This window comes from Nannobrachium achirus (genome assembly GCF_963921795.1).
Source record: "Nannobrachium achirus genome assembly, chromosome: 6".
NCBI lineage: Eukaryota > Metazoa > Chordata > Actinopteri > Myctophiformes > Myctophidae > Nannobrachium > Nannobrachium achirus.
The window spans coordinates 12,474,670-12,501,142 of NC_137815.1; the positions used below are offsets into that span (position 1 = coordinate 12,474,670).

The 26,473-nt window shown below is 45.8% G+C and overlaps 1 protein-coding gene across 1 annotated transcript in view; it reads right to left on the bottom strand.

The window, feature by feature from the left end:
• Positions 1–26,473, bottom strand: part of lrig1 (leucine-rich repeats and immunoglobulin-like domains 1) — a 113,690-nt gene that overhangs the window by 74,693 nt on the left and 12,524 nt on the right. Inside the window, exon 2 of the mRNA XM_080727395.1 lies at positions 2,352–2,423. Within this exon, the coding sequence (XP_080583521.1) occupies positions 2,352–2,423 (72 nt within the window). The remainder of the gene's footprint in view (positions 1–2,351; positions 2,424–26,473) is intronic.

Genomic DNA, 26,473 nt, shown 5'->3' on the forward strand with positions numbered 1-26,473 from the left:
TAGCTGAATCTCACACAACGCTTAGACCCGGGGTCTTCAACGTTTTCAGGCCAAGGACCCCTTAGTTGAGAGAGAGAGATGAAGCAGGGACCCCCTCAACCTGTTCATAGATTCCATATAGTTTCATTGTTTGACAGCACAATCATCAGTGTATTTTGGATTCATGTTAATTCGTGTTTTCAGATATTTAACCACTTGAACCGACAATACTTAATAAACTTGATCTTTCACTCTGTACTTAGTCTGCTCTTTTCCCCCTCTACACCAAAACTCTTTGCCAAAAATAGCCGATCTACAAGCTCACAAATCGCCTCGTGCTGCACTGCGAGGCGTTGTGAGCTTGTAGATCTGCTATTTTTGGCTAAAGTTCTCAGAATATGGACACTAGGGTTCAAAGATTATCTATCACTCAAAGATTTGGAGGACCCCCTGTAGTAACTCTGAGGACCCCCATGGGTCCCGGACCCCCTGTTGAAGACCTATGATATAGGCTTAGAGTGGTTAAACAGTTCCTCATTTTGCTGGGGACCCCCATGTGAACCCCCTCAAGGTCCCACTTTGAGCACCACAGGCTTAGAGAGCAGTGCAGTGGGACTTCACACTCGAGGGAAAGCATGACACAGCAGCGCACTTAACCGGACCATTTGGGTGGTGTGTGTGTGTGTGTGTGTGTGTGTGTGTGTGTGTGTGTGTGTGTGTGTGTGTGTGTGTGCGTGCGTGCGTGCGTGCGTGCGTGCGTCCGTGCATATGCGCCTGCACTCAAGTGATCCAGCCACTCACTCAAACCACTCCTGTGTTAAAGAGTTTGTGTGTGTGCGTGCGTGCGCGCGTGCATGCACGTGTTGGCCGGGCTCCCGTTTTACAGCAGTCCCTTTCGGTAGAGCTCAGCAAAGCATCGATCCGGCAGGCGGACAGCAAATCCATGAACACCGACGCAAACTGCAACCCGTCAATTTCTTAACAGAGTATAGCCTCCCTCTGGGACTCCTCCGTACGCCGCCGTTGCTGTCCGTCCGAGTGGCGTCGGGAGAGCGCGTGCGTGCGTCCGCGACGTTGCAATACACCGTCACCATCACATCGCGACAGGGGCCCGAACAAGCTTTCGAGCACGACGATGTCAGATGGACAAAATGTTAACGGACAAACTCCCAAGACGTCTTGAGATTTCTTCTCTTAATTAGAAACGTCCATCTTGAAGGGCCTGACCCCCCGCTCACGCATCCCTATAGCACTAGCAGTCCTCGGCCCATGTATCGCCTTGAACCGGGTCCAATTGAGAATAAAGTGGTGGTTTTCTATATTAAGCCCTGCGCTCCACCACCCGATACTGTGGGCAACACTGGCCTTGTAAATATTTTATACGGTGAGGAGAGGGCCGGGCTCGCTGTCACTCAGCACGCTGGCACACACACATCAGGGGGCACACACACACACACACACACACACACACACAAACACACAAGCAGAGCGGTGATGATACACACACTGGTGACATCTCTGGCAGTCAGCAGTGCAACCGGTCATACGCTTATGTCTACATCTGTTTTACTCCCCCGTGTTATTTTTAAAATACTAGGACGGTGCCATCCTCTTCCTCCTCCTGGTAAGGACTTTAACCACTCTAAGCCAGGGGGTCTTCAACGCTTAGCTGAGAGAGAGATGAAGCAGGGACCCCCTCTAAATATTGTATCAATGTGTGATGCAGATTTTCATTGATTTCAGTTTGACAGCACTGTCATCAGTCTATGTTGGATTCGTTTTCATGTATTTTTTTCAAACATTTAAACACTTAAATCGTTGATACTTAGTAAACTTGACCTTTCACTATGTACTTGGTCTGCTCTTTTTTTACCCCGAAGATAGCCGATCTACAAAAGCTCTCAACACTGCGAGGCGTTTTTTGGCTAAAGTTGTCCTCAGAATAGGGATGCGAGGATTAAAGTTGTTAATTTAACAGAATTATCCTACTATATCACACGAAGATTTGGCAGCCCCCCTGTAGTAACTCTGAGGACCCCCTTGTTGAAGACCCCTGCTCTAAGCCTGCCTATATTGTACTTACATTTACTGTAGCTATTTTCTGAACAAATTTTAATCGTGAGGTAAATACATAGACATTTTCTCATCTCTTATGGAGGTCCCTGGCACAAACTATTTCCGCAGCCTAAGACATATCAATTTTGAGGATCCCTGACACAGAAATGTTTAAATACCACTGTTAAATACCAAATGTTTAAATACCTAAGTGTTTGGACTGTTGGGTTACTGCCAGGCTACTGTCCAAGTACGTACTTCTGTACAGTATGGACATAACAGTATGGCTGAGTGACAGCACTGCATAGACTACTTACAGCTCTCGTAGGTTGGGGAGATTGGCAAAGACTTCTTCGCTGATGTTTGTCAACTTGTTGCCGCCGAGATTTCTGAAAGAGACAGGGGGGAAAGCACACGTTTACAATTTAGATCAATAACATACAGTAGTACATTTAATACCAGTAAGACTCCCTAATCGGGAGATAAGCGACCGTCAGGTCGCATATACAAACTTTAGAAGGCAATCGTAGCCAATCAGGAGGGAATATGGGAAATGGGACAGACATGCGGCTGTAGACATAGGCTTTAGACAGCCGGTGGAGCTTTTCATAGTAACTTGCGACCTGACGGTCGCAATTATAGAAGGCGGATGAAAACACAAAATCGCAATATTAGCAACCATCTGTGACTTTTTTCAAAATCCTATTTTATGCTTTTCTTTACCAAGATTTTTTTTTTTTTAAACTCATCAACAGCAGCCGTTTTTTTGACAATCGGACGAACTTCACTTTCCTTTTTTCCCCCTCCTCCTCCGACTTGACAGATTGCCCTGTTCAGTGTGCGTTAAGTGTTCCTGCAGTACATCCATTGTGAGCTAACCTTCCAGTGCGAGCCCCGATCAATACTATTGATACAGACTGTGTCTCTCTCCTGGCTCACTTACCTAAGCCCGCCCGCAGGCCATTCATCTGCACAAGCAGTCAATTTGCACTTTAGGGCTAATAGCGTATTTAACCTATTTAGAACGGGTTACACATTATTGTGTATCATTATTGAATGCTTTAACTAGCAGATATACAAAAATAGCAGATATACAAGCTCACAGCGCGGCACTGAGTGCCGTGCTGCGAGCTTGTAGATCTGCTATTTTTTTTTATCGTGAAAATTAGAATTTTGACCCGATTCTATAAGTGTCTTTTGAATCCTTCTAAGGTTTTTTAAAAAAAAAACCTATGTTTCTATGTCAGCAATCTGGCCAGCCATCGTCAAAGAAAAGGTCCTTTTCACTTAACTGGAGCTCAGTTAGTCTGTTCTTGAGAGACTACTATGTCAGTGCATGGTTCTCAAACCTTTTCATGTGGAGGACCCCCAAAATGACCACGGACCCCCATCTCAAAATATTTAGTTCCAGGGACCACCAAGAAGCAAAATTTGAGATACAAATGTTCGCTTTGAAAATACATATATTCAAAGATTCGCACACATTTTCACGACTTTTTCAAAAATAGCAGATCTACAAGCTCGCAGCACGGCACTCGGTGCCACGCTGTGAGCTTGTATATCTGCTATTTTTCACTGGTTAAAGCATTCAATAATTCTAGGCCTAAATGGGTTAATAGCTGGCACTTTACTTGTACAGCGGCTTATTAGAAAGTGATTTGTCCGGTGATATAGCGTTACCGCTGCCAAGTGTGTGTGTGTGGGTGTGTGTTTGTGTGTGTGTGACTGCGTGTGAGAGAGAGATATTGCAGTATGCCACCTGCATTTCAGTTAAAGGTTCCCACGCTATATGAATCAAATTGAGTCATATGTGCAAACAAATGCCCTCTTTTGTTCATTAGTGACACACACCGATTTCTCTTCAGCCTGTCGGGAATAAGACAGAGGAGGTCGTACTGAGAGCGGTGTGTGTGTGTGTGTGTGTGTGTGTGTGTGTGTGTGTGTGTGTGTGTGTCTGTGTGTGTGTGTGTGTGTGTGTGTGTGTGTGTGTGTGTGTGTGTCTGTGTGTGTGTGTGTGTGTGTGTGTGTGTGTGTGTGTGTGTGTGTGTGTGTGTGTGTGTGTGTGTGTGTGTGTGTGTGTCTGTGTGTGTGTGTGTGTGTGTGTGTGTGTGTGTGTCTCAGTCTCAGGCAGACAGAGACAAAGGCGTCCCACAGCCCTCCCGTTCCGGCGTCCCTACGCCCCAGACGTTCAGAGACAGCCCAGGAATGTTTCACAGGCCTGCCGAGAGATGGACGCTTGTTCCCAGCTATAGGCCGGCCGGGGACACGTTCACCTGACGCACGCACGCACACCGCCACATTCTTGTTGTTTCTCCCATCACGAGAAGGCAAGCGGCTTTCTCTGAGATATTATGTCTATGACTACGTAATAGAGGGAAATTGATGGCACTTAAATATCGCAAATTAATCCTACGATACAGAATGAATCCTCGGCTCGAGCATGATTTTGCTTATTCTCCAAAAGAAATGTCAAAGATTAGGCTACAATATATTGCAGGGGTCTTCAACGTTTTCAGGCCAAGGACCCCTTAGTTGAGAGAGAGATGAAACAGGGACCCCCACGACCTTATCATAGATTCCATAATAGTTTCATCTTTGACAGCACAATCATCAGTGTATTTTGGATTCATGTCAATTTGTGTTTTCAGATATTTAACCACTTGAACCGTCATTACCTAATAAACTTGACCTTTCACTCTGTACTTAGTCTGCTCTTTTTCCCCTCTACACCTGACCAAACCTCTTTGCCGAAAATAGCCGATCTTCAGGCTCACAACGCCTCGTGCTGTGAGGCGTTGTGAGCTTGTAGATCTGCTATTTTTGGCTACAGTTCTCAGAATATGGACACTAGGGTTTAAGTTGTTAATATAAAAAGGATTGGAAGATTTGGAGGACTTCTGAGGACCCCCTAGGGGTCCCGAACCACCTGTTGAAGCCCCCTTATATATTGTAATATTAATTTGATCAAATATATCGTGAGGTGGTGGAGTGGACAGGAGACTCCCATTTGAACCACTTTCAACCTGGAATGCCTATTTTCTTGTCATTCAAAATTATGCAAAGATACAAAGATTTTCTAAAGTACCGATAATATCAATCTACAACAAGCACACAACAAGCTTATAGATCATCCGCTGTTTTCTCGGCGCATACAGTAGCAACACCTGTGCGCTTGTAGATCTGCCAATATCAATATTTGTGACTGTATAAAATAGGACTCGCACAACCAAAAGGTATTTTTAGACATTCGCAACAACAAACAACTATAAATGCCACAGATTATACCCTATTAAGGATCAAACGGAGGACAAGCCGTCCTTGAGGGGGGAAATAATTGGCGGTTTCTCTCTCTCTCTCTCTCTCTCTCTCTCTCTCTCTTTAAGCGCACACAGCTTAATATGGTCGCGAGCTCCCATCTCTCTCTCTCTCTCTCTCTCTCTGTCTGTCTACCTCCTTCCCTTTCTCTTCTCGCTCTCCCGTCAGCCTGCTTGATTGCAGATAATGACAGTCTCCCTTTCCCAAACTCCTTCTCTCGCCGTGCGCTACTTGTGTGACGAGATAATAGCAGAGCGTGTTGTCAGGCCTCCGGGCACAACTTCTTCTTGACAGCGCGGTGTGTGTGTGTGTGTGTTTGTGTGTGTGTGTGTGTGTGTGTGTGTGTGTGTGTGTGTGTGTGTGTGTGTGTGTGTGTGTGTGTGTGTGTGTGTGTGTGTGTGTGTGTGTGTGTGTGTGTGTGTGTGCAGGGGCGTCACAAGGGGTAGGAAAGTGGGACTGAGTTACCAGGGCCCAAGGTGGAGGGGCCCTAGTAACTTTAGCTATTGAAAAATAGCAGATATACAAGCTCACAGCACGGCACCGAGTGCCGCGCTGCGAGCTTGTAGATCTGCTATTTTTTGAAAAGTCGTGAAAATGTGTGCAAATTAAGCGAACATTTGTAACTCAAGTTTTGTTTGGGGGGGGGGGTCCGTGGCCAAATTCATATCATTTTTTTTGGGGTCCTTGACATGAAAAAGTTTGAGCATCACTGACATACATAGAAACATAAGTTTCTTGCACACATTTTCACAATTTTTCAAAAATAGCAGATCTACAAGCTCGCAGCGCGGCACTCGGTGCCGCGCTGTGAGCTTGTATATCTGCTATTTTTCAATAGTTAACATTCATGGGGGGCCCACAGTGAATCCTTGTACCCAGGGTCCAGAATTTGGTGTGACGCCCCTGTGTGTGTGTGTGTGTTGTAGAGTGCTCGTCGGGGCACCTCCCCAACCATTGTGACCCAGAATGCTAAATTGCCGTCCCCTGCAACAGGAGGCAATTACCTCGTTATGGCTGAAGCTAAGTGAAAAATCACAGGGTTTTCCTGCGCGCCGCACACAGCCGGGAGGTATGTATATTCAGAAGAAGTAAGAACACACGTGCACGCACACGCGCACACACACACACACACACACACACAAAGATGCATGTGGAGGAAGGACGGACGAGGGAGAGGGCTGTCGTCTGTTGCGGCAATCATTGTGGGTTTTTTTAACAAGCGAGCGCAGATTGGCCCGCAAGAACTTTTACCTGCTGAGTCGGACCCCCTTGTAAGAGAGGCAGCCGCGAGCTAAACCGCCACAGATGTCACTTCCCAAAAGGTTCCCTTTTAAATGCTTCTTTTTAGAGCAGGGGTCTTCAACGTTTTCAAGCCAAGGACCCCTTAGCTGAGAGGGAGATAAAGCCACTGCATATTGTATAAAATTGTGTCGCAGATTTTCATCGACTTGTTTGACAGCATTGTCATCAGTTTATGTTGGATTCATGTTAATGTGTTGTTGTTGTTGTTGTTGTTTTTCAGACATTTAACCACTTAAATCGTCGATACATAGTAAATTTTACCTTTCACTTTTTTCACCTCGACACCAAACCTATTTGCCAAAAATAGCCGATCTACAAGCTTGTAGATCTGCTTTTTTGGGGGACTAAAGTTCTCTTCAGAATAGGGACGCGAGGGTTCAAGTTGTCCATTTAAAAGAATTAGCCTATCACTCAGATTTGGAGGACCCCCTGTAGTAACTCCGAGGACTCCCTAGGGGTCCCGGACCCCCTGTTGAAGACCCCTGTTCTTCTAGAGAACATGACAAGTGGGTTTAAAAGAGAAGATTGGGGGGGCTGTGCAGTGTGCATCAGAGCCTGAACATACGGACATGAAAGGCAAAGTTTGGAGGGGAGCATTTACAAATCGTCACTGTCGGGCAGAAACCTCGTATCTCCAAGTTTCAAATTTGTACGTTCTTTCGCAAAGTAAAGCCCTGCTTCACAACGACTCGCGGTGCGAGGCGTTGTGTGCTTGTAGATCGGCTGTTTTCACTAGTTTAGATCATTTTTAACACATCGGCTGCCCAAAAGGTGGCGCCAGAGCCCCAGCTAAGTGCCCAAAGCCACTTCCATAGAAGAATACAAGGCCCTGTTGCGTCAATGCATGCGTCATGACGTCACTTGGTCACATGAGCGCAGACAGGATGTTATTGTGTAACTTACTGTATGGGCCAGTGTTGATCATAGCTGTTCATTACCGATCAAAATTTGGACATTTTGCCGCACGAGGCCACAGTTTTAGCCATAAAACAAACATCAGAGATAAAGGGCGTTAAAGATGGGACTAGCGGCTAATGGGCTACATCCAGGCGCAGCCCCAACGTAACGGTGAGGTTTAAAGTTAATACTGTAAATACAGTAAACACGTCAACGCGTCGTGGGCCTCCAGAGACATCAAAGAGATTGGCGTGTAGACACCTCGTGGGCACCCGCTGTGTTAAAATGATAAATGCAAAACGAAGAGTTTTGGACATACAAGGTTTTCACCCGACAACGACGAAATGTACGACTAAAAGGAGTGGGGGGTGGAGAAAAAAGAAAAGTCACAATCAAGAGCCAAAGCTGCCGTACGGGTGCCAAAGGCCAGGGTAACAAACAAAGCACTGCTCCTCTGTGTGTGTGTGTGTGTGTGTGTGTGTGTGTGTGTGTGTGTGTGTGTGTGTGTGTGTGTGTGTGTGTGTGTGTGTGTGTGCAGTGTTTATGCAGGGCACACACATGTGGCGCTTTCCCAGTCACCTCTGACAGGCGTACAGGGAAGGAGGTGGTGTTTACACAACGGCCCTCTTTTCTCTCCCGGCCCTCGTCAGCGTTCAGCCAGATTCATTTTCCTGCCCTATCAGATGAGATAAGTTTCACGGCGTTTTAACACCTACTGTATGAGGTGGCTGCTGATAACGGCCGTTTCCCTCTCTCTCCCTCCCTCTCTCTCTCTCTCGCCTCCAGTCGCTCTCTCTCTCTTCCTTTCAGTGTTGTTTTTGACAGTAGATTTTGATAGTTTTATAGTCATAGTCTTTGAATAAAATGTCTTTTAGTTTAGTCATAATTTAGTCACCTGAAAAGTTCTAGTTTTAGTCTAGTTTTAGTTGACTGAATATCATAAGATTTTAGGCGACTAAATCTGCAGTTGATTTAGTACACTAAAATGAATTTTGGCAGGCCTTGATGGCATAGTAATGACTGATTTTACACTAGGTTGCGTGCTGAAAAACCGGAGAGCAACCAAACATAAAATGACTCTTCTCCACTAGTCCCTCCTCAACATTTTAGTCTAGTTTTTATTTTGTTGACGAAATTGTCAATATATTTAGTCTTTTTAGTCTTTTAGTAGTTTTAGTCATCACAGCTTAGTTTTTATTTAGTTTTTATTTCATTTTCGTCAGTGAAAAAAATGCAGTCGACAAACATGTTTCGTCATAGTTTTAGTCGACAAAATCAACACTGCTTCCTCTCTCTCTCTCTCTCTCTCTCTCTCTCTCTCTCTCTCTCTCTCTCTCTCTTTTAAGTAAAAGTATCAATACAGCGATGTAGAAATACTCTGTTACAAGTAAAAGTCCGGAATTTCAAATATGCACTTGAGTAAAAGTACAAAAGTATTGGCAACAAAATGTGCTTAAAGTGCATATTGTTCCTGCTGTGTAAAGTTGTTTTACTGATTAGGTGCGTGGTCTACCTACAACAGTGTGTTATTGTTTTTTTTCTAGATTGATATCCCCATGCATTTGTTGTATTGTTGTTGATGTAACTGACATATTATCTTGCTTATTATATTGATGTATCAACTGTTTATTGTAAATCGCATTGGATTAAAAGCGTCTGCTAAATGCCTAAACTGTAAACTGCCAACCAGGTAGAGAAATCACAGACTGAGGCTTTATAACCTTTGCTTTTATGAGATCTCCGTGGTCTTGTAGATCGTCTAGTTTCGCTGTGTGCAACGTGTTTCATAACAGGCACGCTGGCTTCCACGGAATCCAAACGAGTGAAATCAGTCGTGGCGAACGGAGAACTTTAAGCCGTGCGTGTCACCACTAACTGTGGCGATAATGCTTCACAGATTGAAGCAACCCAGAGTCGGTTTTATACTCTGCCGTAAGACGGTGTGTCGCGAGCGGCAGTGGGTTTTTAAACACCTGGCACACACCTCTCCGTTTAGTCCTCTTGAGTGTTTACAGGTGAAACCAGTTTTCCTTGGAATCGGATGACTCTCTGACATCATTTTACGTGACTCACAGGGCATACATACAGCCTACCAACAGTCTATGCACTGCTAGGTTGTGCCATAAACAGCCGCCGTGCTGCAACAAAGTGCAGTAACTAGTTGCAAACTAACTAGTAGCTAGTACTAAGTCTCTAGTAGGGATTTTACGGACTTAACTTAGGACTTATATTCAGCTGCAGGCACGGGCACACAGAGACATCAAAGGGGGCTTGAGCCCCTGCCCTTTTATCCACCTGTAAAAAGTGCCCTCTCCAGACCATGAATGCAGTTTTTATTATGGTGAAAGAAATGCAAATCGCCTTTTTCCATGCCATACCTTGAAAGGCAGCATTCAAGAGAATGGCCTTGTCCAAACTCTCCTGAACTTGAATGCAGCATCTTATATTGAAAGAATTGTCTCCATGCCATTACGCCACATCTCCAGTATTGACTTGATTATGCTTAGTTCAGTGTGGCATCAAGCACCGAAAATAGCCGACCTCCAAGCTCACAACGAGAAAGTGCCCTTTCAGAAATGTCAGCCCCTGCCTCTCTAACATTCTCTGCACGTCCCTGTTCAGCTGGCACAACGCAACCAGGGACATGCAGGCGTCTTTCAAATACCTCCTCAAACTTTAGACTTTTGACTTTTGACACTGTGCTTATCAGAGTTACTGGAAAAAGTCCTATTGTTATTACGTTTCAAAGACTTTGAAATGGCAAAGAGTCGCCGCCATGATTAAATATGGCAAATACTACAAAAGCACTTTGATGCCAAAAAGAAAAAGCGCCCCTGGAATATTCCAAACGGTGCATTCCATGGCATGGTACAGCTAGAATGCCTGTGTTTATGCACACACTGGGCCGGGCAGGACTGTTTGACATTAGTCAGCGGGATCAGAAATCGGCACTCTCTCAAGGCCTTAGTGCTTGACCAAAAAAAGCATTAACCCATTTAGGGCCTAGGGTTATTGAATGCTTTAACTATTGAAAAATAGCAGATATACAAGCTCGCAGCGCGGCACCGAGTGCCGCGCTGTGAGCTTGTATATCTGCTATTTTTTGAAAAAGTCGTGAAAATGTGTGCAAATCTTTGAATATTTGTATTTTTAAAGCGAACGTTTGTAACTCAAATTTTGCTTCTGGAGGGGGCCCTGGAACTAAATATTTTGAGATGGGGGTCCGTGGCCAAATACATATCATTTGGGGGGTCCTTCACATGAAAAGGTTTGAGAACCACTGACATAGTAGTCTCTCAAGAACAGACTAACTGAGCTCCAGTTGAGTGAAAAGGACCTTTTCTTTGACGATGGCTATCCAGATTGCTGACATAGAAACATAGGGTTTTTTCAAAAAACCTTAGAAGGATTCAAAAGACACTTATAGAATCGGGTCAGAATTCATGTTCCCGATTTTTCAAAAATAGCAGCTCTACAAGCTCGCAGCGCGGCACTCGGTGCCGCGCTGTGAGCTTGTATATCTGCTATTTTTTAATAGTTAAAGCATAATATGTGTACCCGTTCTGAATCGGTTAAGAGAGCAATAATTTAAGCGTGTGCGTCGGGGCGGCCAACTTTCCAATCCACACTGAACCAATTGTAAAGGGGTCCCGCGTCACGCATTTTTACTCTCACTGCCGGGCACACGACCAGCGCGGCCGGCTTTCTTGGAAATCCGAGGAGTCCTAGTCGCGGACAATTGTACTTCTTGAGCGCAAGGTTGAGGTGTTGGCACAGCAAACATTTGAATACATAAGACACAGGAGGAGGGGAGGGAGAGAGAGACTAAATTTAGCCCCGCCGAATCCCATTCTGAACTGTGACCGCAAAGCGTGTCACACCGAACACCCCTGCCCTGTTTTTTTGAAGGTTGGAACAGCCAGTCGTCGGCGGGGCGACCACGAAGGTCGGCGTAACCTCTATAGTCTGTCCATAGTGGAGAGTAACAGAACGTCACTGTCGGGCAGAGACCTCGTATCTCCGAGTGAATTTGTATGTTTCTTCGCAAAGTAAATTCCTGCTTCACCATATCAAGACTGTCGCACGAGACTAGTGCAGGGTTCCCACACATTTTTACCAATTAATTTCCAAAACCTTTCCAAAACTTTTCCATAATTTTTAACCCAATTTCCAGGACTATATCTATACTATAATTTTGCGAATGTCTGAGTGTCTGTCTGAGTGAGTGTCTGTCTGTCTCAGCGTTTCTCCTCGGTGGCTGGAGCAATTGATCTGAAATCGCATCACCATCAGCATATGAACACACCTGACATAACTGTGAAGCCCGTTTGTCACTTTCACAAATCGTATGCTGTATAATAGCATTTTTATGGTGTATCTATATCTATTTAGCATACAGTACCTTTTGTGACCACACATGTTAAGGGAGGGGCGCTGTTGTTCAGGCCATGCACAATCACACACACACACACACACACACACACACACACACACACACACACACACACACACACGGGGGGGGGGGGGGGGGGGGAGTGTGTGTGTGCAGGCGGGCGGGCAGGCGGGGGGGGGGGGGGGAGGAGTGTGTGTGTGCAGGCGGGCGGGCAGGCGGGCGGGGGGGGGGGGGGTGTGTGTGGGCAGGCGGGCAGGCGGGCGGGGGGGGGGGGGGGGGGGGGGTTCTGGCCCTGTTACAGATGTTGTCCAAAATCATGCAGATCGGTACACAGTATCTCTGTAGCCGTTAAATGGAACGGGTATTTACATTGATGCTCCTACATATTAGCATGCAAGCACCAGTTAAAGTTACTTTCCATCCCTCATATATTGTGTGCACAGTGCACATCCCATAATCCACACACTGCACATCATTTCGGAGCTCATATCTTTGAACGGGTAAGGGCTAGTAACAATAATTCAGCTTAATAACAAGTCGCTTACTCCTATGCGCAATGCCCAAAGACAGGTAGTGTATGCCAGTGGTTCTCAACCTTTTCAGGCTGTGACCCCCGAAATAATCATATTTTAACTGGGGACCCCCACCAGTTCGAGCACTAAGAGTTGAGTTGTATAACACGTTTCTATTGTGAAAATAGCAGATCTATACATGCTCACATCGCCTCGCGTTGCGAGGTGTTGTGAGCATGTAGATCGGCTATTTTCACAATTTCTGCCTCTAATATTTGACAATTTGGCCCATGTTTAATGTGTCATTTCAGAGGTATTAACAAAATCAATAACCAAAGACAATGCATAGCTATTTTTTCCAGGACCTTCCAGGACCCTTGATAAATTCCAAAACTTTTCCAGTACTGGAAAAAAAATCTAATTTCAAAATAGTTCCAGGAATTTCATGACCGTGGGAACCCTGCTAGTGAAAATAGCAGATCTACAAGCACACAACACCTCAAGCCGCAACTGGTTTAAGTCATTTTTAAAACGATAAATACAAAACGAAGGGTTTTGGACATACAAGGTTTCTGCCAGACAACAACATAACATAACTTGAGGGCAGCTGAGGTGAGAGTGGGGGGTTGGGAACGAGAGAGAGAGAGAGAGAGAGAGAGAGAGAGAGAGAGAGAGAGAGAGAGAGAGAGAGAGAGAGAGGGGCACGGTTACACTCCCACCACCTCCAACCCACCCCAGACCCTACTTGACCCCTATTGCAGCCTCCCTGACGAACACAAGCCCCCCTAACGCCCCCATACCCCCATCCCCCTCGACCCTCCCTCCTCCCTCCCCTCCCCAAGACCTCCCTGCATATTATAAACGCTAGGCCACAGGGGTCGAGACAGACCAAGATCGTCTGTCTTTGCAAAGAGTGGCTGTTCGGGACAACTCTTACAATGTACAATTTAGGCATTTAGCAGACGCTCTTAATCCAGAGCGATTTACAATAAGCAAGGTGGTAATCAGTACATCAACATCAATAATACATCAAATGGAAAGAAACAGTAGGCTAATCTAAGAAAAAAATGGCAGACCAAGCACCTCTTGCTTGCAGTCCGAGCAAAAGAATTTAAATAATTCAGCAAAACCGAATCATGACGCACTAGGCTTGGCGAGATACTGGATTCTCTTGATACGATATTTTGAAAAATGTCGATATTCAATACCATTTTCGATATCACGCAACCACAGCGATTTTAGAGCAAAAAAATATATTTTTATGTAAAGAAAAATACAGAACTTCTTGAGGTAGATGGTAGTGCACTTTTGAAAGGCCTGCCTTTGATGTTTTCACAACTAGGAATAAGCCAAAGTAGGAAGGATACACATAAAAGTAACGCAGGTGTAAACTAACGAGAGAGGTAAAAACTGAGTATTGATATAATCGATACTATGGAAAAGTCATACTGAAAATCGATACTATATTCAAAAACGATACTTTTCGATAAATCGATATTTTTGACAACACTATGACACACTCAATAAATATTCAATTTAAACAGTTTCCCCAGTAGCATTTAAATGAAAACAGTAAAACCAAAGATCGATATGCTCGCTCCATAGTACTACACGTCCAAGCGAGTAACAAATGCAACGCCACCTGTTGTTTCCCTGAAGCACAGCCCCTGTTCTCCACGTGGGTTTATAGGTCAAATTGACAAACGGCACTAGAGTGGGTCAGCAGCATTCACAGGGTTCTGGGTGGCTCGGAGAGTCACCTGAAACAATATTAGCTTTCGCATTAGCCTGTCAGGCCAGACAGGGCTCCACAAGACACTGTGATAAACCCATAAACGGCCTGTCTAGAGCAAACTGTCCTAGCGGGGAAAAAAGCCGCCCACCACTGCAATTAGCCCGTCTTGGCTCGGACGCAGACAGCTGCTTGCCTGGGCTCTGCTCTTGCCGGTGAGAGGGCTGGTGGAGCTCGCACCTCAGCACCTGTCCTTCTCACAGAATATACTCATATATTATCGTCGTTGTCGGGTGAAAGTCTTCTATGTCCAAAACCGTTTCGGTCAGATAACTCACGATATGGATTGAACAATGTTTATTATTGATGAGTAATACAAGTGTGTATAAGTATGTCACATTAATATTGGCGTCTGGCTCTGCTTCTCCCTGCTCTCGCGGTGCGAGGCGTTGTGTGCTTGTAGATCTGCTGTTTTCACTACTTTTGTGTGTCGGCCTTGTATGATGAAACAGGGCGTTGCTTTGCGAAAGAACGCACACATCTGAAACTTGGAGATACGAGGTTTCCACTCAACAACGATGATATATTATATTATTATTCCAATATTTCATTCTGGACGCAGGGGTAATGAAAACCAATGTTTCGGCAGCTATAACTGCCTTCTTCGGGGTTGTCCAAATGGACCCTGGCTGACAGGTCTGTAACTTTGACAGCGTGTTCTCGGCGTGAATGTACAATCTAGAGAGTTGGAACCAAATGGACCCACCCATTTGGTTCTATTTGCCCACTCACAGTGTCGATTACCAGGTGGTTGCGAGACATTCTCCACAACAGTGCTCTCTGCACAAGAACTATACACGCAACTGCTGCTAGTCTCCAGAAGACACATATTCTGGAGGGAAACAGGTTCGATTTTGTGGAGGAGACCTGGCTCAATTAAATGAATTATGTTCGGTGTTAAGGCTGATTCTATGTCTTTTGTGTTGTGACAGGCTGTCACTGGTGTGACTGGCTAGGTGGCAACACCTGTAACCCTTTTCACACAGAAGCAACCAACCGGTTGCAAATTCCCAGCTGTTGGTGGGAAAGCATCCGCGTAGCTAGGACCACCACCACCACCACCACCATGCAGGTTGACCAGGAATATGCCAAGGATTTCCCCCCAAACAGTATCGGTGTGAAACGGGGGACACAACGGAGGATCTTGACTCTCGATCGAAGCCTCTCATCGGCTTTGATCTCAGTGGTTCTCAACCAGTGGGTCGGGGGGGTCCCCAGATTATTTTGGGGGGTCCCCAGATGATGATCTTAATGTACAACATTGTTTTCTCACTCAACAATAAACAAACCAACATAAAGTTTAAGTGTATAGAGGATATCTGCACATTTCTAAAGTGGCAATTGAAGGACATTTTAATACCTCTAAAATGACAAATTAAACATTGGCCAAATTGTCAAATATTAGAGGCAGAAATTGTGAAAATAGCAGATCTACATTGCGAGGCGTTGTGAGCATGTAGATCTGCTATTTTCACAATAGAACCGTGTTATACAAAATGTAATGCCTCAACTCTTAGTGCTCGTCAGGGTGGGGGGTCCCCAGTTAAAATATGATTATTTTGGGGGTCGCTGCCTGAAAAGGTTGAGCTGTTCTAACTAGAGTTCTCAGCGGGCCTCATTATGCACTTAATGTCCTCAAAGTCAGGCATCCAACACGCTTTGAACTGAGCAGATTGGACCTTCGGTTCCAGAGATAATGGTCACAAACATCTTGAAAACTGACACTTTCAAAGATTTTCGATTGAGTTTTGGTCATTTGTTTCCTGTTTTTCTTACAATACTACTTGAGAACTCTACTTACTGCTCTCTCAGCCATAAATGCTACTCTCTAAGATACTTGAACCTGATCGCAGACTGTAAGCAGACCTGCATTAAGCTTTCATAAAGACAGGAAGACAGGACAGTCTAGGATTGCCTGACCAAACACCACACCATGTAGAATCTCCACTGTAAACAACGTTGATGAACCTTGCTGTAAAGTAACTTAAGAGTTATTTGTACTTTACTTGAGTAATTCCAATACTTCTACTCCACTACATCTCAGATCCAAATGTTGTACTTTTACTCCACAACAATGATTTGAAAACTTTAGTTACTAGTTACTTTGTAGATCTTGATCCTTATTACAAAACATACATTAACCACTTCAGCCCTAATACATTTTGGCCAATCGAAAATAGCCGATCTACAAGCTCACAATGTGTCACGATGTGAGACATTGTGAGCTTGTAGATCTGCCATCTTCAAAAGATTTGCATATGTTTGAAAACTTGAAACGGGACATTCTACATAATGAGTACTTTTACTGTTGGTACTTTAAGTACATTTGATACCAATGCTTTTGTACTTTTACTCAAGTACACTTTCATTTATATTTCTGCCTAAGATTCGACATATTTGAGTCATACGAGTGACACAACGCGACAATAATAATAATACCAATGTATGTTTTAACATTTCAATTTGCATTCATTCAAAGTCATTCGTGGCACAAATTTTGCACCGACTGAATCAATGGCATATTGAAAAGTGTGTGTGTGTTTGTATGCGCGCGCGTGTGTGTGCACAGTACACGCACATGTGCGCGGGGGGTCACCCAGGCCACCGACATTTCCAAGACCCGCCAGCGCCCGTGACCGCTAGACTATGTAAGCCCAGCAGTTTGACATATAAAACTCATTAAAATGCTTAAAACACTGCTGCATTGTGGGTGTTGTGGGAGCAGAGGAGAGACCAGAGCGCTGTGTGGGGACCACAGAGAGGCTGATATCACAGCTTTGTGACACTGCTGCTCCTAACTCAAAACGTGCTGTTATCCATGTGGGTGGGAGGTAGGGATGGGACCATATGAAAATGTCATACCACGATTATGCGTTTTTTCCGTTTGCTGTATGAGTAAAACGCATTGGATTTGGTGTGCAAGGCTGTGCGGAATCCACACTGCGGATCCGAAAAGGAGTCATAAAATGAGTCGATGAGTTTTTACCGCATGCGACAAGACGCACAAATCGAACTGGTTTCGATCGAGAAAAGAACGCACGGCCGCAGCCACTTGTCGCACGGCAAATTCGGAGCCGGTGTGCATGAGGTCGTAGAAGTAGAGAATCATTGTTTTCTTTAAAAAGAATGCAATAATCTGTTTTGTCCGTGCGAAAGAACGCGTCTGTGTGCAAAGCCGTTTATTGTGACAAAAGAAATCGCGATTTACGTTATTATCGCGATAATCAAAATCCATTATTCTGGGGCGGAACATTTGCCAAAAAATATCAAGCTCACAACGCGTCGCAAAGCGACGCGTTGTGAGCTTGTAGATCGTCAATTCTTTGGCAAAGACATTTGATGGAGAGTGAAAAAAGACTGTATCAAGTACATATATTATAAGTACCTTTTACCAATTATAGAGAGTTTATGCAGCTCGGCAAATAAAAGGTGAATTGATCCCAGTGCATGATGGAGGACGATATCACCATAAATGAAATCTCCACGATACGATTATCGTATAGTGTTTTTCATCACGATAAACGATAATATCGCGTATCGTCCTATCCCTCGTGGGAGGGAGAGAGAGAAAGAGAGCTGACACAAAGAGAGATAGAAAGTAAAGAGAAAGGGAGAGAGAGAGAAACGACCCTTATCTTCACAGATCGCCGCCGGCGATACAAGGCGGCGTGATGAACCTCAGTCGCTCTCTCTCTCTCGCTGTGCGAGAGCGCGGAGTGATGTCAGTGATGAGCACAGCGTATTTCGGTCCCGGAGACAAAGAGCCTTTAACCCATTTAGGGCCTAGAATTATTGAATGCTTTAACCAGTGAAAAATAGCAGATCTACAAGCTCGCAGCGCGGCACCGAGTGCCGCGCTGCGAGCTTGTAGATCTGCTATTTTTGAAAAAGTCGTGAACATGTGTGCACATCTTTGAATATATGTATTTTCAAAGCGAACGTTTGTAACTCAAATTTTGCTTCTGGGGGGGGGTCCCTGGAACTAAATATTTTGAGATGGGGGTCCGTGGCCAAATACATATCGTTTTGGGGGTCCTTCACATGAAAAGGTTTGAGAACCACTGACATAGTAGTCTCTCAAGAACAGACTAACTGAGTATTAAGTGAAAGGGACCTTTTCTTTGACGATGGCTGGCCAGATTTCTGACAATCTTTCATGAAAATCTTAGAAGGATTCAAAAGACACTTATAGAATCGGGTCAAAATTCAAATTTTCATGATTTTTCAAAAATAGCAGATGGCAAGCTCTCAGTGCCGCGCTGCGAGCTTGTATATCTGCTATTTTTCAATAGTTAAAGCATAAAATAATGATACCCGTTCTGAATGGGTTAATGTGGTCCACGTCGAATGGGATCATAAACTAGTCAAAGAATAACCTGCACCTCAGAGACGCTAGACACGCACACACACACACACACACACACACACACACACACACGCACACACACAATCACCTCTTCCTGCCATAAAGGGCCCGCTTTTATAGCCAGGCAACAGCAGCCAGAGTATACACAAAGGTAACACCAAGCGCCAAGCCACCATTTTACACACCAGCCAGCCCAAACAGGAGGACGAGAGATATCAAAGAGGAAAGTCCAGTATCTTATCAACCTTCGAGATGCAAAGATACCCCCAAAATTCTGCAGTAAACAACGCGGTGCACAGAGATACGGCGTATATAGCCGTTTTCAGGCCAAGGACCCTTTATTGAGAGAGAGATGAAACAGGGACCCCCACAACCTGTTCATAGATTCCATATAGTTTCATTGTTTGACAGCACAATCATCAGTGTATTTTGGATTCATGTTAATTTGTGTTTTCAGATATTTAACCACTTGAACCGTCGATACTTATTAATAATCTTGACCTTTCACTCTGTACTTAGTCTGCTCTTTTTCCCCTCTGCACAAGCTCTTTGCCCGAAAATAGCCGATCTACAAGCTCACAAGCACGAGGCGTTGTGAGCTTGTAGATCAGCTATTTTCCGCTATACAGTTCTCAGAATAAGGACACTAGGGTTCGAGTGGTTAATATAAAAAAGGAGAACTTTCTATCACTCAAAGATTTGGCGGCCCCCCCTCTAGTAACTCTGGGGACCGCCTAGGGGTCCCGGACCCGCTGTTGTTGAAGACCCCTGGTATATAGGATCAAGCGAGGGGGCGAGAAGAGAACACGTTTGAGAGATCAGACATATACAAGGGCTGACGGGGGATCCGTCATATTTCACCGTTTGCATCGCAGATTGTCTCTCCCCCATTGCCCCCCCATCCCCGAGACCACCACTACGCCGACATTCCAGGCAACAAAGGAGTTTGAGATCAGTCGGGGCGGCGGGAGGGAGCGAGCGTGACTCAAGTTTGTGAAGTTTTTTTTCCGAGGCAGGAAAAAAGAAGTACAACATCTTGGGGCCATGTGCAAGCGGCCGTGATCCTCCAATCCATGCCACTGTTTTTTGGGGGGCCGGGCGGGGGGGGGGGGGGGGGGGGGCAGGGCACTCCAAACAAACAGCGAGGAGGAGGTTAGAGGAAGGGTCTGCGCTCGGCTCGGCTCGCCCCGGGGCACCGCGTGAACTCGGAGAGCCCAGGACCGAACGACGCCACAGCAGACGCCGCAGATGTGAGGAAACACAGTTAACACACGCACGAGCGGCAGCACACAGCACACTCTCCATCAGGGGTGTCGTCGCACCAAATTCTGGGCCCTGGGTACAAGGAATCACTGTGGGCCCCCATGATGTTGTTTCTTCACCTTATATGCCACTGTTGTCCTTCTTGTTGCCTTAAGATGTTTTGTGTGTACCGTAAGTGTTTGTTGCTGTTTATCTGTCTTTTTAATGTTGACTAATGTATATGAGACAAAAGACACATTTCCACACTGTGGACAATAAATGAAACTAACTAACTAACTAACATGAATGGTCTTCATTATTTTGTGCTTTAACTCTTGAAAAATAGCAGATGTACAAGCTCACAGCACGGCACAGAGATCTGCTATTTTTGAAAAATTGTGAAGTCTTTGAATATCTTTTGAAAAACCTATGTTTTTCTATGTCAGTGGTGCACAAACTTTGTCAAGGACCCCCGAAATGATATGTATTTGGCCACGGACCCAACATTTTTGTTACAAATGTTCGCTTGGAAAATAAATATATTCAAAGATTTGCAAATGTTTTCACAACTTTTCAAAAATAGCAGATCTACAAGCTCGCAGCGCGGCACTCGGTGCCACGCTGTGAGCTTGTATATCTGCTATTTTTTCAATAGTTAAAGCATAAAATAATTAAGGCCCCTCCACCTTGGGCCCTAGTAACTCAGTCCCACTTTTTCCCCCCATTGTGACGCCCCTGCTCTCCGTGTGTGTATGCATGCACACACGCACACTCACACACACACACACACACACACACACACACTACACGAACTTGCGTGCATTGAAGTGCAGTTCCATGCACTCTGCACAGCGCTGATTGACTCTTGTGTGAACAAAGCGTCGCCAGGCCGCTTGATTAGACAAAACGTGCGGCGTCTCCCAATTAATCTGAAAGAACAACATAAATACATCCGCTCGGCGAGGCTATTGTTTTAGCGCCGTGCAGACAGAGTTCTGACCCCATGGAAGATGGCTGATTGTGAGACGACACCCCCGCTTATGGGTTTATTATGATAGCACTGATGGCTCAGACAGGAACAGGGAGAACACAGCTGAAGGCACTCACCAGAGGGATATTAGGGTAAGACTTCGACACTTTAGAACTTGTATTTAATTAGAACCATTCAGTGAGTTAAAACATCAGCATGCGAACCATTCAGATCCGGAAATCTGAGCTATCAGTCGGGGCGGGTGGGGCTCTTAGCCATGGTAGGCAACCCACCTAGGAGAAGGTCACTCTGAGGTAAAAACCAGGACTGTGAGAATTTGCGACCCCACAGTCCTTAAACTAGCATTGTAAAGCCAACCATGAAGAACAAAGTCATCCCAAATCCTATACTTCCAGCGGCGGGAGTCCGCAGGAGCATCGCGGCGGATGGTGGTGCTGGTCCGCCTTCCGGAGGACATCATGACGACAGGACCTCAAACCCACGGGAACGAGGGAGGGTTCTGTCTGACCACAGCATCCCACCCAATGCACTCATGCGTTGTCGGAGACCATTTGTAATGGGGACCTTCAACGCATGCACAGTGAGAGAAGAAGCTAGACTGGTGGAATTGGCACATTGTGCTGAAGAACAGGGGGTAGAGATCCTGGGAGTCCAGGAACACAGAAGAGTCCACACTGACGACCAGATAGTTTACCACACAGTGGAGAAACGCACGTTCATCACTGCATCTGCGGGGCGAAACGGGGCCCAGGCTGCAACAGGGGGAGTAGGGCTATTGCTAGGTTCTCTGGCGCGCAGGGCCCTCCGACGGGTCCACAAGCACACCGAAAGGATCCTCATGGCTGAATTCGCAGGTAACCCAGTAACAACAGTCTTAGTGGTGTACTCGCCCACTAACACGGCATTACCTGAGGAGGTTGAGAAGTTCTATGAGGACCTCACAACAGCAGTCCGAGGTGTCCCAGCGCACAACTTCCTGGCAATCCTTGGCGACTTCAACGCCAGGATTGGACAGGAGGATGCACCATTCCCATACCATGAGTCTACCAACCGCAACGGCGCATACCTCACAGCCCTTCTCATGGAACACCAGCTCCTGGCAGCGAACACCATGTTCCGGAAGAAAACAGGGAAGAGGTGGACCTTCCAGGACCGAGCCTCGGGTATGCAACGCCAGTTGGACTATATCCTAGTGAGGCAAAAGTGGAGGAATTCCATCCTGAACGCTGAGCCATACAGCACGTTCAGCTCTGTAGGCTCTGATCACCGTGTGGTCTCCATGAGGGTGCGACTGAGCCTCAGGGTCCCAAAGCCAAGCCCCAAGATTCGGCATGACTGGAAGGCATTCACGACCAATCCGGGCCTCCAAACCAGGTACACGGAGGAAGTCAGGAAGCGCTTTCGGCAGCTGGATAGGGGAGAGGAGCCCAGCCGTGAATATGGGAGATTCATCACAGCGAATGAGGAGGCGACCAGACTGTGCGTGCCAGTGCTGAACAGAGTAAGAGCACCACCACGGTCCAGACACCCGAAGGTTGTAGCAGCACGAGGCAGGATGGAGGAAGCACGACTCAACTTTGAGCGTGAGCCAACAGAGGAGGGTCGCGAGACACTGAACGAAGCCAAACAGTCTCTCTTCAGCACCTACGACACCATCAAAGGGGAAGAAGTGATGGAAAGTGTGCGAAGAGTGCAGGCAGCGCAAGGTGAAAGGCAATACGGGGAGGCCTGGAAGGTAATAAATGAGATGACAGGGCGGAAGAGGGCCAAGGAGGGCCAGGTGGAGGGACACAGTCCAGAGGAGAGGGTGGCAACATGGTTCGACCACTTCCAGAGGCTCCTGGGAACATCAGTGGAAGAGGGAGAGGAGGAAAATATACCGACAGTCCTCCAGGGCCTGAACATCGACGATGGACCCTTCACAATCAGCGAGCTCGCCAGGGCAAAATCCACCCTAAGAGAGGGAAAGAGTGCTGGGCCGGATGGCATACCCCCAGAGGTCTTGAAGAACTGCGACCTAGACAACCTCATCCTAGACTTTTGCAACAATGCTCTACAGCACAACAAGCAACCTGAAATATGGTCTCTGTCTAATATCATCCCGGTGCCTAAAGCTGGAGACCTCTCAAAGCCAGACAACTACAGAGGCATCAGCCTGACATGTATCACTGCTAAGGTCTTCAACCGAATGATACTGAACAGGATACGGCATGCCATCGACCCTCACCTGAGAGAGAACCAAAATGGTTTTCGAGAGGAGAGAACAACCGTAGCACAGATCCTGGCATTAAGGAGATTAATAGAGGAGGTGAAAAAGAACAACCTAGCAGCTGTACTGTGCTTCATTGACTTCAAAAAGGCTTTTGATTCTATCCACAGAAGCAAGATGGTGAAGATCCTTGAGGCCTACAATGTCCCTCCCAACATTCTCCGGGCTATCGAGACCATGTACGCAAAAACAAGGGCCAAAGTGGTGACCCCAGATGGCAGCAGTGAGGTGTTTGACATCCGAGCTGGGGTAATGCAAGGAGACACCCTAGCCCCCTACCTCTTCATCATAGTTCTAGATTATGCGCTCAGGAAAGCCATAGGGGGACGGGAACAAGAGCTTGGCTTCACGCTAACACCAAGGAGGTCAAGACGGCATCCCGCAGTAGTTCTGACAGACCTGGACTATGCGGACGAGTACAAATGAAATGTAGTACAGTACAAGTACAGTTAAACACCATGCCTAAAAGGAACATCTCAAATAAGACCTTTTACGGTCCTTTTTTTTATGTTGAAAGCCCTCGGTATTTAATTCATGGACATAATCAATAGCAAGCAAAGAAAACATACAATAATATCGCAGATATAAAAACACTATGTGTACAGTATAGGGGAAACAAGGGGGTGGGGGTAAGGTAAGGGGGGGAGGTGCTCACTTCTTAGCTGTCTTATGGGAGAAGTGATAACTACCTCCTTCTCTGGCCTCCTGAAAGGTGAGTTTTCAGGGCATTTTTGAAGGACGCCAGCGAGCTACATGTTTTAACACCCAAGGAGCCAAACTCGTTCAGTAACGAGTTAAGGCCACTAGGTGTCACCCTGCCAAAAGGAGTTGTCTCGTCCCTGAACGAGACAACGAAGGGTTAACTATACGTGCAGCTGCCTGCCCTCTGAATGACCCGAGTCCATACGTCACCCCGTAGCAGAGAGAGAGAGAGAGAGAGAGAGAGAGAGAATGGCACGAGCTGGTTGCATTGATTTCCATTCTACTCTGAAACATAAAAAGGGCTTTATCTCTGAATGAGGTGAAAAGAACGCCAGGGAAGCAGAGATCTGATTGTTTTCACGGCGACACTTTAACGCGATGGTCGGCCGCGGTTTGGATTTTAGTTTTGCGAGCTTTTGTAAACAAATGGATTTTCTTCCTCAATCGTCAGTGGACACCCACGTGCACACGCACGAAGCTTCCGAGGCTCTTCAAAATAAAGCGTGAGTGAACGGCGGCAGCAGCAACAGCTAGAAATGTTATAAACCTTAGCAGCCCATGTGTTGAGGGAGGTAGTCAAGGAATTCCACACCTGGGTGGCAGTGATGTAGAAGGAGAATTTAACCCATATTTGTCTTATGGGTTTGTGTTATCTGACCGTTGTGTGCGCTCCCTCTGGTGGTGTGGCTGTCACTAACGTTTTGGAGATGTTTGGTCAGATATGCGGGTATAAGTGATATACAGTAAGTGATATCTTTCTATACTCCTTCTGCCGTATATCAGAGTATGGAGGCTACTCTCCTTCTGCAGTATGAAGGCTTGGCTGCAGTCTAGTACTCACAGCACTGCTCTCCCCCTGTTTGGGGGGGTTTGGGGTCTGGGGGTGAGCGGTGGTGGTTGCTCCACTTGCACACTACCTCTCTCTCTTTCCAAGTCACTTCTTTTTTTTCTAACATCTTCTCCAGATTCTTCAAACTCTTACCAGATGTAGAGAATTCACAGATGATTCATCGATCAAACCCACTTTGTAGACACCGGCTCGGGGTGTTGGGGGGGGTGGGGGGGAGGTTGAGGGAGAGAAAGAAAAGAAAAGACTTGGCATCTTTCAGTATCTTAACAAAAAGACCATGACTTGTATTCTGCTGAGTGGATTCTTGAAGAGTGACTTGTGGCAGCAGCAGCTGTTTGATTTGTCATTAAAGAGAGTCCATGAGCTCATATTCATTACTTCATGTAACGTCAGCCTTTATCTGTTGTTTTGAAGGCCGGGGCTCGGCCGTAGTTATCCCTCGCCAATTTGTTCACGCTTAAGCCCCTTTTCGACTGCAGCTTTAGCACCACACTACACCACACTACACCACACCATACACACCACATACAAATATCTACATTTTCCATTACACAAAAGTACCACTATCAGTAAGAAACAAATTGACCCTTTTAATAGAGGGTATGCGCATGACATCATCATCATACCCGGAAGTTATGCAGGAAAGCCTACTGAGTGGCAAAAAACTACTTTCTGGCCTTGACAGCCCATACATCCAAACAGAAAAGTCCTATCTGATTGCTTTAAACAATGTTAAATGACTTTAAACTCACTTTGCCACTCGATTTGCCACTCGATATGCCATTCACTTTATGCATGCGCATACCCTCTATTGTGATTATAATATAAATTTGTATTACAACTATCCTAAATTATAATAAAAATAATAACACTATAATGGATTATAACTGTGATTATAATACACTATAAAGTATTAATGTATAACTATGATACACTATAATAGATTATAATAGTGGTTATAACACAATAGAATCTATTTTCATGTATTACAACTATATCCTGGTGGTCTAAATGACAAGTCAGTATTAGTGTTCGGCCGGGGGTGAATTACCCCTTACGCTTTCTGCAATACATATACATAAAACCAACACATGAGTTGTCAAGATCTTCAATAAGCCGCTGATAAACAAACAGACCCATGGCCCCGGGAAGCATGGAAACTGATAAAAACTGTGCCAACGATAAAAATCTAAACCCCTTAAAATTCTTGGAAAAGCTCAAGAGGTGCGGCTTTTTTAAAGAAACTCTGCCCGAGGATGCTTTGAGTCACAAGGCTGAGGCAACTAGTACTATGACAATAAACAAACTGGGTATAATCACTCCCGATACCACAAGATTACAAGGCTGCGTAGCGACAAATGCCCCAGAAACCACAAGAGGTTGAAGCCCCGCTGCGCGCTGCTGCTGCTGCTGCTGCTGCTGCCGCGTCGTTTGGCTGCACAAGAGTTGGCAGGTTCCAACGCACTTGAAAGAGAGAGCAAAACTGTTTGTCGGTTTTAAGGGTTTTGTAACAGCAATCGCTTTCTTGCCCTTTATGTCGAGCTCCAGCTCACATAAGCTGGCAGACAGCAGCCTAATGGACACAAACACGTAAATGATCCGCAAACGTCACAATGACAACAACCTCCGCCACATGCATGCACAGCACATAGTACAGAGCACACAGCTAACACCGGCTACAAACCTCTACAATCTCTCCAACAACACCTTTGAGAAAGAGGACAGATCTAGTATCCTGCAACTCAACCAACCCACCACAGCAATGTACACCTGTGCTAAGTTCGTCGTTCGTCCGGGCCTGTTGACTG